This window comes from Gossypium raimondii, chromosome 10, assembly GCF_025698545.1.
Source record: "Gossypium raimondii isolate GPD5lz chromosome 10, ASM2569854v1, whole genome shotgun sequence".
Lineage (NCBI taxonomy): Eukaryota > Viridiplantae > Streptophyta > Magnoliopsida > Malvales > Malvaceae > Gossypium > Gossypium raimondii.
The window spans coordinates 57,196,987-57,208,967 of NC_068574.1; the positions used below are offsets into that span (position 1 = coordinate 57,196,987).

Genomic DNA, 11,981 nt, shown 5'->3' on the forward strand with positions numbered 1-11,981 from the left:
TTAGGATACAACATCGTGGTTTAAGCACATTGCAAGAAACGCAAGTAGCAGTTGAAGTGCAGTCCTAAAACCATGGGGAAATGGTTTAAGCAAGGCAAGTATTAGGAAAAAGGTTACTAAGAAGACTATATAGATTGGAATATAGAAATGAAGAAAACTAGATTGATCCATGACTGATCTCCCTATTATCGTTGAATCATCTGACCCTTTAGACTTTGAAGTATTATCTACCTGCCAAACACCACCAGGGGGGGGGCTAAGACTGGCTTGGTAGGTAACAGTTAGAAGCAAACCTAAAATTACTAGCAAGGCATTGCGATCCTCGCCTGATATATTAACCATACCGTGAAAAATTGGAGATGATGCTTTTGTCACATACTTGACAATTTGTTTCTCCAACTTACAGTTAAAGTTTGAAACTCCTGGAATAAAGCAACCACGCAGAACAGTAATACTGTCTTTATTACCATACCGTTCTGCAATATCCAATGCCATCCAGCCAGCCTGATTGGTAGAGTGCTAATCGGCCTTGCAGTTCAATAATAGTTTAAGCATCTGTTTAATTGATAGTTTCAGATATAAAAAAACTACAATCAATTAACCATGTCGATGAAATAAAAAAGAAACTGTGTAATATTGATTACTATTAAACTAGATGAGTCAAACCTCGGGTTGATTATGAAAAGCAGATAAGTGCAGTGCAGTGTTTCCATCTTCATCTTTTTGGTTCATGACTTCACAATAATAGTCTGTCTTCCTAAGTGTTTTGAATTAGGACTTGAAGAACATCCAGTCTGTCGTTTTCCACAGCAATATGCAAAGCATTACGATTCTCAATTGTAACTTCTCGAATAGATTGAGGACAAATCTCAAGAAATCTATCCAACAGACCATTACGGTTTCCAACTTCACTTATGATGTGCAAAGGTGTGTTACCATTCTTTCCTTTGACACGAATTAGATTTTTGTCAATTTCCAAGAAACGTAGAACCATCCTTCTATGCTCTTTTCTAACTGCAAGGTGAAGTGGGCTCAAATATTGTTGGTTTAGCTTCCTAGCAAATGACGGCTTCAACTTCATCATCTCCATTGCGAACCCGATGCACCCTTCATCTGCAGCTACATGTAGCTAAACTCCACTTCATCGAAGCGCCTCAAAACATTTCCATCTCTTTGAATTAAAATGTATAGATCACTAACATTTCCTGTACGAGCCGCTGTTCTCAACCGTTCATCCATATCAGGTGGAAGGACCAAATGACAAAAGAAAATTTGATAGAGCTTAAGGCCACGTTTGGTTCGCTATATTGGAATAGAGGCGTAATGGAATAGAGGTGTAACGGAATAGAGGCGTAATGGAATAGAGGCGTAATAGCAATTCAATTGTTTGGTTGAATGTAATAGAATAGAGACGTAATAGTATTCTTGTGTTTGGTTGAATGGAATGGAGGTGTAATAGTATAAGCGGAAAAAACTAAAATAACTAGAATATCCTTAGCAGAAATTTGTTTAGGTAAATGATTATTGTTATTGTTATTAAATTTTAATAAGATTATTAATATCAATAATAAATAATATAATCATATTTTAACATAATTATTATTAAATATATTTTAATTAAAATATATAATTTAATAAAATTCTTAATATTAAATATTCTTATATGAATTTACTAAAATCATAATATATAATACTATAAAATATAATTTAAAATAATTATTATTAAATATAATTTATTAAAATATATAATTTAATAAAATTCTTAATATTAAATATTCTTATATGAATTTACTAAAATCATAATATATAATACTATAAAATATAATTTAAAATAATAATTATTATTAAATATAATTTAATAAAATATATAATTCCCTCACTTTATTTGAAGATACAAGACACGAAACAAATTAATTGTTTGACTAATCAAGGGACTGATTTTGTTTAGCCATAAAATACATCAATATATATATATTTATGTAATGAGAGTTTGTCATTTACATCCGAGTAAAGTTATTTTAATTTTATATTTCAACTAACTTAACATTTTATCTCCTATATTCTTTTGGAATATTAATTTTATATCAATCTTATACCATTCTTCTATATCATTTTGATTAATTTTAAGCTTAAATCTTATAAAAATAACATGTTTTAATAATAAAATAAAACGAACTTATTTTATTAAATTCCATAAGTTCAACTTAGTAAACTGTGCTTCTTTTAAAACGAAAAAGGAAAACAGGTTATGATATAATTTGGTAAATTAAAATTAGTCAATATCCAAACTTTACAATTTAATCATTTGTCCTATACTTTTAAGCAAATATTCTCTCCATTGAAGGTGTAGTAGATCACTTCATGCAAGACAACAAATCAAAAAGCAATTATATAAAGTACAAGCTTATCAGTATAAGGCCAAGACAAGGAGCCAATTTCTATTTTTCCTTCATTAAGCTTATCAGTATATGGATCCATCAATCCACAAACACTTATACAACCAAAAGTCCCATATAGGAAATGGCACCTTTTTCCCTTGAACTAAAAGTAGCTGCTAATGCTCAAGCACACAAGAATACACAAGCTATTACTTTAGTGCATGCGCACAGTCACACCCCCTTGGGTACATTCACATTTAAGAGGATAATATATACTAATAAACCAATAACAAATAAAAATTTACAATAAATTCATGCCAATTTCCCCTTCAAGAACTTAACAACTGTAAAACACAATAGCTCTAGCAAACAAGTTCCAAGCAGAACACAATAATTATCTCATCAAATATACCTCTGAATTGGAGATATACTCTCTAATAATATACCCAAGCTGAGCATTTGTATCCATCAACTGTAAATTACACAGATGAGAAGTAATTTTATGAGACAGACAACCAGAAAAGAGGCAAAAGGGCCATGAGTTTCATGATGCACACCAAGAATTGGAAACCACTCAGAGTTAATCTTGGAGCTTCTTTATCTCTGTAGAAATAGACATAAATACATCATGACACCAATCGTGAGATATAGAACCCTCAATATCTATTGCATAAAAGAAATGAAGCTAAAGTTCATGGCATGATATAGCACCTCTGACGCAAAAGACCATGCTGAAAAATTCTCATCATGGAAGAGCTGAAGCTCGTTGATTTTTCAGCTTGTCCTGAACTTATAAGTTGCAGCAAGAAACACTGCTTAACAAAGCTGAAGTAAGAAGCAGCTCAAACATAAAAACTAAACAGTTGAGCAAATTCAAAACTAATTGCATAATTTCGCATCACATACGCTACCATTATGAACATAAATTATGCCAATGACAGTTCTAACTTTTTTCCTATAAACATACTCATGCATATACAGTATCTCACAAAGGTTCTCAAAAAAATATTTATTGGATGGGCAAAAGCGGATAATAAGCTCTAATCCTTCCGATTAAATTTAGAAAACTTAGCAAAGAAAAAGCCTTTTGACTGATATTTATTTGACCAGGGGCAATCGATGCCATTAAACCATTGATGTCTAATATATTGCAATGTAAGAAAATCTATACCCCAGCATGAAAGGCTGCATAAAATTTGAATATTTGATAAGTGAATGGCCAGTAAGACCAAATTTGAGAGGTATGTCCCCAGAGCAGAAGGTGAAAAAAGAGAGAAAAAACTGACAAAACATAAGGTAACCTATTAATCGTATTGCAAGGCAACCTGGAAAACCAATGGTATGAGATGAATGAAGAAACAAAACAGAAAATACTGTATGGTTTGTACTCACTCTCAAATTTGATTAGAACAGCCATTATCCACCAGTGATATCTTGAACTAAAGTAGCTCAGAAGACTACCAAATGAAGATGACAATGACAATAGAAACAAAGAATATAAAGGTAATAAAAGACATCCATGCTCGACACATTGTAACGCTGGAAAACCAAATACAGCAGAAAGAAGCACTGATCAGGAAATGGAATCACATTCCCCCTTTTTTAAAAAAGAAAAATGAACAAGATTCCTTAAACTCGTTTACAGTGCAGAAACAAATTGAAGAAACAGATCTTCAACCCACAAGCATTATATTTTCTTAAAAGCACAAAAATAATTTTCTGTTCTTCTTTAACAGAATCATTTATGCAATTCCAAACATTACAACCACAAATTTATATCACATGCACAGAATAATTAAATTGTACCTGGTGCAACATTAATGGTGTGACAGCAAGAGCATCTTATACTTGCTGCTCCACGTGCATACATTAGCAATGTTCGACAACCTCCACATATGAGTTGAGCCATTTCCATCCCTGCATGCTTATTTACAAACTTGGTGATCAAGCCATAATAATTTGATTCAACTTATTTACATATCGAAACACAAGGAATATTACTGACCATCCCATGTTTAATTTTTCTTTCACTTAAGTTTTCTTATTTCTCTCGAAAATTCTGGATAACACCACCAAAATTAGCATTAACAAATGGTTTCGAACTATCTATCAACAAAGGAAACCAACATGAAAAAGGAAAAAGAAGATTCATCTAAAAATACAATAGAGTGGAAGTTCAATAGAATGTCTGTTTAAAGGATTGGAAAAAACTCTACCTAGAGCATTGCTGGCAGGTTAACCCTGCAATTAATAAGAGCCATCAATAATCTTGTCAAGATAACGACCCTTGTTTTTTTTTCTTTTTTGGAGGGGGTTGGAGGCACAATCAAGCCAACTTAGGTGGTAAATTTCAGCTGTTGGCAAGATGGAGACATATTTCCAACAGTTTAAATGGAGCATGGTTTATGGACCATAAAAATTGTTTATGATTTGTTTGGAGTGCTCATATAATTTGAACTCAGTCGTTATCTATCTTATACAATCAAGTTCACATAAAGAAGCAAGTATAAAAGCAAGAAATTCTACTATAAAACAGACTATGTCTAACGAATAATATATTCAACAATCAGCCAAGAACATAACATCCAAATCTCTAACACAAGCAGCATTAAGCTGATATAAGCAAATTGCCATGAATTTCATTTCACTGTTTCTTTATTATGCCATGCTCTAAACATTGATAGGGCCACTTAGAACATAAAGAAAAATAACAACTTTATGAACTATATCTCTTGATTTTCAAGCAGAAATGATCACCAATTGTCCATTATACTGAAAGCCAGCAACTGCTCTCAACTTCAAAAAACCAATGAATGGTTTTACATTTGTAAATAATAAGAAAGAGAAATGAAGTGTACCAGGGGGAGTAATTGTATTGCATAATGCACAGCAAACACTGGTAGCACCTCTAGGATAAAGAAGAATGCTCCGACACCCACTACAAATAAGCTGGCTCTGCATATCTGCAATCATTGAAAAGGGCCATAATAAAGATGATTTTTCCAAAGTGCTAGTTGTAATGGATAATGTTGGTTTGAAAATTCAATATGAAACAGATGATAGTAAAATCCATAACATTCCAAATTCCTGAAATTACAAGCGGAAAAAAAGAAAAGGAAACTAATAGTGAAAAACATCTGACTGAAAGAAGACGCAAACTCATTCAACAACTAGCCCTCAGCGGGAACTTGATGAGAGTGCTATCTCTTAAGACAACTATTAGATATACATAAATCGTATGCAATAAATTTTTAGAAACAAATTGAAGAAACAGATCTTCAACCCACAAGCATTATATTTTCTTAAAAGCACAAAAATAATTTTTCATTCTTCTTTAACAGAATCATTTCTGCAATTCCAAACATTACAACCACAATTGAATGCCGAAATAAGAGAACTTCCCAACCAAATAAAAAGAAAAGAAAAATACCTGCGTGAGTGATTTGGTGTTAGAAAATTGATGGAGGTGAGAGAAGAAGAGAGTCGTGGTGAGGCTCTCACAATTGCAACAATCCTTCCAGTCGTTGCATAATTACTGTCCAAATCAAATACCCAGAATCAATACCTTATCACTCTGTCCTTAACATTAACAAAATATAAACAGATAAAAGAGTACCGAAAAAGAGAGAAAGAGGTGAAAGCAGCCATAGATTTGAGCGAAACAAAATAGCAGCCCTGAGAAGAGAAGATATGCGACGGACAAAGCTAAGGAAAATTGGAAATAAAAGATGAAGAACGGAAGAAGTAGAAGGAGGAAAGTTACCTGGATGAAGAAGGAGAAGAAGATGAAGCTGAGGGCAAAAATTGAAAAAGAAAATCAGAACAGAGAAGTAATAGCTAATCTTTGCTTTTGGAAGGATTAGAAATCGGCGCTGAAGCAGAGAAAATGCCGAATCCGTCCGCAACGTAAAAGGCCTGTATTAAGGTAATATAGCGAACCAAACGGCGTATTGAGTGATGGCTAATCCATTACACCCAACTAAACATGGTGTAAGTGTAACAATTTGAGTTTTTGATTTGTTAAATTTTATTGAGTTAAGTGATGTATTTCTCTGGTTAAGTGTTTTAAACATGTCTTTCAGGTTATGGGTTCAAATTTTATTATCGAAAATTTTAAATTTTTGTTCCTATCTCTATCTTTTTATATTGGAATTAAATTTTATTTAATTTAATTTATAATAAAATAGATTTATTGGTTTAGTGGTAAACCTTCCATTTATCCCAAATCATGTAAATGAAAATTTTTTTTTGCTAATGCCTTCGTGTTATTCAGCTAGTGGAGTTTAGGTTAAAATTCAACTCTAAGAAATCTGTTAGATAAGATATAGATTAGTGGGTTAGTTGGGATGTTGTGTTAATTTTTATTTTATCTTATCTGTTTTTGTTTTGAAAAAGAAAAAATTTCCTTAAACCTTTCCCCACTTCTCATGTTCCCCCTTTTCTCCCTATTCTGTTCAGTTTTTTCTCTCTTTTCACGCAAGTTCCAGTGAAGGATGTCTTCAATTTTTCTTCTTTCTTTCTTGTGCTCTTTCTCAAATTTTTCTTTGTTTCTTGATTGCTTGTTCTTGTTGTATTCATATTCGGTGGTGAGTGTGACAACTCGATTCTTGTGTAAGTACCATCTATTTTTATTTTTTCTATTATTGAAGTTTTCCTTTTGTTATTAAGTTGGGGTTTGTGTGCTATGTTTTCCGTTGTTCATCGGTTGAGTTTTCTAGGTGAAGGTCACGAAATGATTAATTTTCCGGTGGATTAAGGCTTGTGAGGGTGCTGTTTACATTCTGGGGTAAGTGGTTAGCGGAGTTTTGGGGCTGTTAGTTGCTGAAAATAGGTTAGTTTTGGTATAATTTTAGTTATTAACTTGTATGAGTTGTGAATTTAGTTATTGGTATATTCAATTCTTGAACTAATTACATCAGATTTCAATAAGATGTGTAACGAAAAACTCAAAAAAAGCGAACGACGCTAAGTTAAAAATTTGACCATCGGTGCTGCACGGTTGTGTACTGCTAAACCGTTTTAGACTTTTGGACTGTTTTTAATTTCAGATTTTTATTTTCCTTTTAAAACTGTTTTAATGTTTTGGATTATATCAGTTCTCTTTGCAACATGTTGGGTTTTAAAATGAAATCATGTTTTTTTCAAAACTATTTAATTAAGAAATTTCTCTGCAAAATTAAATAATTTTATAAAAAAATTATCTTTAAAATTAATGAAGTATTTAAGAGAAAGTTTTTCCTGGTCAACTCTATTTTCCTTACTGTTTCAACATGAAAACAAATTAGTAACATTTCTAAATCTAATCTTAATATCTAGATTAAATTTAGGGTGTTACATTAAACTTACCGTGTTACTAGAATGAGTGAAGAATTGGGTGCTCTGTCAAATGCAGGAGGTCTTCCACATGTTCATGCTAAACTCGTATAAATTCTGACAACAATTTTGGTCCTATCATAGTTTGTTTTTTTTTTTTTAGGCTGAAGGTATAAGAAGTTGTCTAAAAAATCAATTAACTAAGACCCTTTTTGCATTCAGTTGAGAAATTGTGTCAAGTACGCTACTTTGACTAACAAAAATCGTTGACTGTTAAATTTTAACAATCTTACTGTTGTGGGCATGGATATTATTTTATTTTATATGTTGTATGATAATAGTTTTGGATGAGTAGATAAATTCTGAAAAGAAATATGGAATTTCAATTTTAAAAGAACAATTGTTTCTGTAAAACAAGTATTATTAAAAGCTGACAACATAGGCTTAAGTTCAAAAATTCATAAAATTTAAACATATATATAATGATCTGCGTCCAAAAAATTTAAATTTAAATTAATCCAAACTCACTTTGTACATATGACATGCCATGTATGTTAAATTACTAGAGAGACTGTCATACCATAGATATTTTAGATTGATGAATTTAAAACAAAAATGAGACTTTTAATTTCTTAAAAAACTATTCCCTTAAAAATGAGAATCGCTATTAATGGTTCACCTTCCATGAAAAAAAAATCATTTTAAACTACAATTTAACTCTTTATGCTTTCACTTAAGGTTTATTTGTTATTGAGTAATTCAAAAGTAATTTTGAAGCCAAATCAACCTTTTAAACCAAAGTAGCTTTTAAGTTCAACTAGTTTTCAATTCAAACAAAAGGCTACTTGTAGCCTTTAAAAAGCTAATTTTGGTGGCAAATTATAGATTTAACCTCAGTTATATTAATTATAAAAGATAAGTATAATATATATTTAAATTAAATTTTAAAATAATTTATTTTAATTATTTAAAAAGTATATAATGTTTATACTATAATCTCAATTGAATATTTATTAATAGCAAAATAATAATAACTTGGCATTAAGGTAATAAAAATATGCGAAAATAAGGATACTTTACATTTGAATAAATTATAAATTTTATTATAATTTAAACTTATATAAATATCATAATCCTAACGATAAGTTTATATATTCCATGTATTTCATATACTACAATATTAATTACTTTTAATATTTTTATTATATTTTACTTTATATATTTCATATATTATAATATTAATGAAATTAAAATAATTTAAATATATAATTTTATTTTACAACATCATGTTTAAAACGAAAATTTTATCTCCTCAAAAGTACTTTTAACAATAATTGTAACTACTTTAAATTTTTAAATATACTTTTCCACGACTTTTCAAACTCTACGGTAAACTAGTCCTTAATCTTAATTCTAGTAAATTAACTATTAATGTTTACTTATTTACTCAATTTAGTCATGATTCTATAAAATTATAATTTTTTGTTACTTTTATTTATTTATTTCTTTTCTACATTTCTTCATCCCTTTCTCTTTTGTTCTTCTTGCTTCTTATTCACTCAAACTGTCGTACCTGTAGAATCTTCTTTTAATTAATTGAATGTCATTTTATTGGCTAAAGATACAACTTTCTTTATTGGTTTTCTATTTTGTGCTTGGGTTCTTTGATGGTTAAAGATTCATATATAGATTTTTTTTTTATGATTATGTTGTGATTTACTTACCTATTGTATAAGGGAATCATCATTCTATATAATTCATATGTTTGGATATATTGAAAATTCGTGCTAATCGATTTAACATCAATATTTTGAGTACATGGCTTATATATGACGTGACTTCACTTATAATAGTGAAATTATAACTTAATAAAAGAGTAAATAATATATTCTTACTAACATGGTACAGATTATGAAAATGGAACATGATCATGGATCTTTTTGGGGACAATGGTTTTATCAGATTAGAATGCATAATGATTATTTTAATTGTAGAAGAATGCATAATGATCATTTTAATTGTGGAAGATATAACGGTGATGAGATACAAATGGACCAAATTAGGTTAATGATTTAACATAAAGGGATCAATGATATCTATAAGGGTGGCACGTATGATAAAATCATTGGACAAAAGTCTAATTTAGTAGCTTTCATAATTGTATATTTGTGTATAATGGAGAGTTCATTTATAGTACTTTTGGTGGATTGACTTTATGACTAAATAACTCTATAATTAATAGACGAAGAGTTGAAACTTCTAAACTTTTAATGTAATTTAGTTAATTTTTTTTAAAACTTAAATCATGTATAGGCATGATTGGTAAGCCATAGGGTGATTAGATTTTAGTAGAACTCACTAGTGTTATGTAGGTTCATTAAAAGGGTATACATTGTACACGAGTTTTAAAACTGCTCCATACTTAAAACGAAAGTTAAACCCTCGACTACTTATTAAGGTAGGAGAGACCCTTGCCATCTCACCTAACCCCATGGTTCATGTGATTTATTTTTAAAATTAAAAACTTTATTCCCAATATGTAAAGATAACATGGATAATAAATAAGCATAATACAAATGGATTGGAATACAAAGTTTGCAAGATTAAGTGCAACAACGTTGACAACACTGTTTGAAGCAAAATCTAAATAGATACAGAAAAAACCAACATCCCAAGGCTATAAGAGAGTGTGCCACTTCCAATTTTACATGAGGAGCTTCCCAACTGACGTCATACATAATACAGTATGAACAATATCCTATAACTATAATGGTTCCTTCCCAGAAATCATCCTTTACGAAAAGAAATAACCAGCATCCGTCAATTGCTAATCTTAAAAATAGTGTGTCAACATCAGGAGGAATTCCTTTAACAAAGTCAAACAATTCTGAAGGAGTTAACCAACATCCCAAAATTGCAACACTGGGTTTTGACACCCGATCAGTAAAAAACATGACCAATGTTAAAACAAAAAACAATAGCGTAAATACTTCCATAACTTTAAGTGCAAAATCAGTTGGGGCTATGAAAGATATCGATTGGTCGAAGCATATTGCGAAGAAAGCAAGTAGTACTTGAATTGTTTTCTTGAAACCATGGGGAAAAGGTTTAAGCAGGGCTAGTATTAGGAAAAAGGTTACCATGAACACAACATAGGTTGGAATATAGAAAAGAAGAAAATCAGTTTGAGCAAGTACTGATTTCCCTCGTGATGAGGTATCGTCACCCTGCGAAACACTACCAGGTGGGCTAAGAGTGGCTTGGTAGGTTCCTGTTAGAAGCAGCCCTAAAACTACAAGTAAGGCATTGCGGTCATCGCTTGATATATTATCCAAATCGTTAAAAATTATTGATGATGCTTTTGCGACATACTTGACGACTTGTTTCTCCCACTCATATTTAATGTTTGAAACTCCAGGAATAAAGCAACCACGCAGAATTCTGATGCTTTCTCTGTTATTATGTTGTTCTGCAACACCCAGTGCGGTTAAACCGGATTGATTGGTGGCATGCTTATCAGCCTTGCAACTTAATAGTAGTTTAAGCATCTATTTAATTGATAGTTTAAGATATAAAAACTACAATCAGTTAATCATGGTTATGGAGTACAAAAGAATCTATTTAATATTAATTATTAAAGCGGATGAGTCAAACCTAGGTTTGATTATTGCTAGCAGCTATGTGTAATGCAGTGTTGCCATGTTCGTCCATTCTATTTAGCTCTTCCCAATAATAGTTACTTTTCTTAAGCGTTTGAATTAAAACCTGAACAACATCCAATCTGTTGTTTTCCGTTGCAATATGCAAAGCACTGCGATTCTCAGTTGTAACATCTCGGATACAATCAGGACAAGCCTTCAAAAATCTGTCCAACAGACTATCATGGTTTCCAACTTTACTAATGTAGTGCAACGGAGTCTCACCATTCTTCCCTCTGACACGAACAAGATCTTTATCCATTTGTAGGAAACGAAGCACCATCTCTTTATGCCCCTTTTCCAATGCAAGGTGAATGGGGCTCAAACCTTGTTGGTTTAGCTTCCTAGCAAATGACGGCTTCAGCTTCATCATCTCCATTGCGAACCCGATGCACCCTTCATCTGCAGCTACATGTAAAGGAGTCTCGATAAACTCCACTTCATCGAAGCACCTCAAAACATTTCCATCTCTTTGAATCAATTTATACAATTCACTGACATCTCCCGTACGAGAAATTGTTCTGAAACTTTGGTCCATGTTTGTAACAAGGAACAATTTCACAATAGGAGACAAAAATTGAAAGGGTTAAAG

At 31.3% G+C, this 11,981-nt stretch overlaps 3 protein-coding genes and 1 long non-coding RNA gene across 7 annotated transcripts; 1 reads left to right on the forward strand and 3 right to left on the reverse strand.

Annotated features, from left to right (window-relative positions):
• Positions 1-1,090, reverse strand: LOC105775642 (uncharacterized). Its single transcript, XM_052622533.1, has 2 exons — positions 779-1,090; positions 1-504 (listed from the first exon to the last, which is right to left on the reverse strand). The coding sequence occupies exons 1-2, from the start codon at positions 1,088-1,090 to the stop codon at positions 1-3; spliced, it is 816 nt and encodes a 271-aa protein (XP_052478493.1).
• A 1,314-nt stretch (positions 1,091-2,404) lies between these two features.
• Positions 2,405-6,445, reverse strand: LOC105777836 (general transcription and DNA repair factor IIH subunit TFB2-like). 4 transcript variants are annotated; one of them, XR_008189711.1, is made up of 7 exons: positions 6,142-6,445; positions 5,995-6,053; positions 5,809-5,913; positions 5,237-5,341; positions 4,185-4,295; positions 3,090-3,190; positions 2,405-2,981 (listed from the first exon to the last, which is right to left on the reverse strand). XR_008189711.1 is itself a non-coding variant. In XM_052621684.1 (4 exons), the coding sequence occupies exons 1-4, from the start codon at positions 4,194-4,196 to the stop codon at positions 2,773-2,775; spliced, it is 237 nt and encodes a 78-aa protein (XP_052477644.1). In that variant the 5' UTR covers positions 4,197-5,230; the 3' UTR covers positions 2,405-2,772. The 4 variants fall into 4 exon arrangements, 1 of the variants encoding a protein (XP_052477644.1); XR_008189712.1 differs by lacking the exon at positions 5,995-6,053 and having other exon boundaries at positions 6,142-6,443; XM_052621684.1 differs by lacking the exons at positions 5,237-5,341; positions 5,809-5,913; positions 5,995-6,053; positions 6,142-6,445 and having other exon boundaries at positions 2,405-2,850; positions 2,936-2,981; positions 4,185-5,230.
• Positions 6,446-6,743: 298 nt separating this feature from the next.
• LOC128034108 (uncharacterized) lies at positions 6,744-7,360 on the forward strand. Its single transcript, XR_008190210.1, has 2 exons — positions 6,744-6,989; positions 7,097-7,360. It is a non-coding gene; the product is annotated as an uncharacterized LOC128034108 (long non-coding RNA).
• Positions 7,361-10,294: 2,934 nt separating this feature from the next.
• LOC105777834 (ankyrin repeat-containing protein BDA1-like) lies at positions 10,295-11,927 on the reverse strand. Its single transcript, XM_052622534.1, has 3 exons — positions 11,457-11,927; positions 10,400-11,239; positions 10,295-10,318 (listed from the first exon to the last, which is right to left on the reverse strand). Exons 1-3 carry the CDS (start codon positions 11,925-11,927, stop codon positions 10,295-10,297), a joined length of 1,335 nt encoding a protein of 444 aa, XP_052478494.1.
• Positions 11,928-11,981: the final 54 nt, after the last annotated feature.

Coding starts and splice junctions, on each gene's coding strand:
- LOC105777836 (XM_052621684.1), bottom strand. Junction 2,982..3,089: donor CATGGTCTTTTGCGTCAGAG/GTGCTATATCAT, acceptor CTATTTCTACAG/AGATAAAGAAGCTCCAAGAT. Junction 2,851..2,935: donor TGAGTGGTTTCCAATTCTTG/GTGTGCATCATG, acceptor TGTAATTTACAG/TTGATGGATACAAATGCTCA.
- LOC105777834 (XM_052622534.1), bottom strand. CDS start 11,927: ATGGACCAAAGTTTCAGAACAATTTCTCGTACGGGAGATGTCAGTGAA. Junction 11,240..11,456: donor ACAGATTGGATGTTGTTCAG/GTTTTAATTCAA, acceptor TCAATTAAATAG/ATGCTTAAACTACTATTAAG. Junction 10,319..10,399: donor TCAGTTGGGAAGCTCCTCAT/GTAAAATTGGAA, acceptor TGCTTCAAACAG/TGTTGTCAACGTTGTTGCAC.
- LOC105775642 (XM_052622533.1), bottom strand. CDS start 1,090: ATGGAGATGATGAAGTTGAAGCCGTCATTTGCTAGGAAGCTAAACCAA. Junction 505..778: donor ACAGACTGGATGTTCTTCAA/GTCCTAATTCAA, acceptor TCTACCAATCAG/GCTGGCTGGATGGCATTGGA.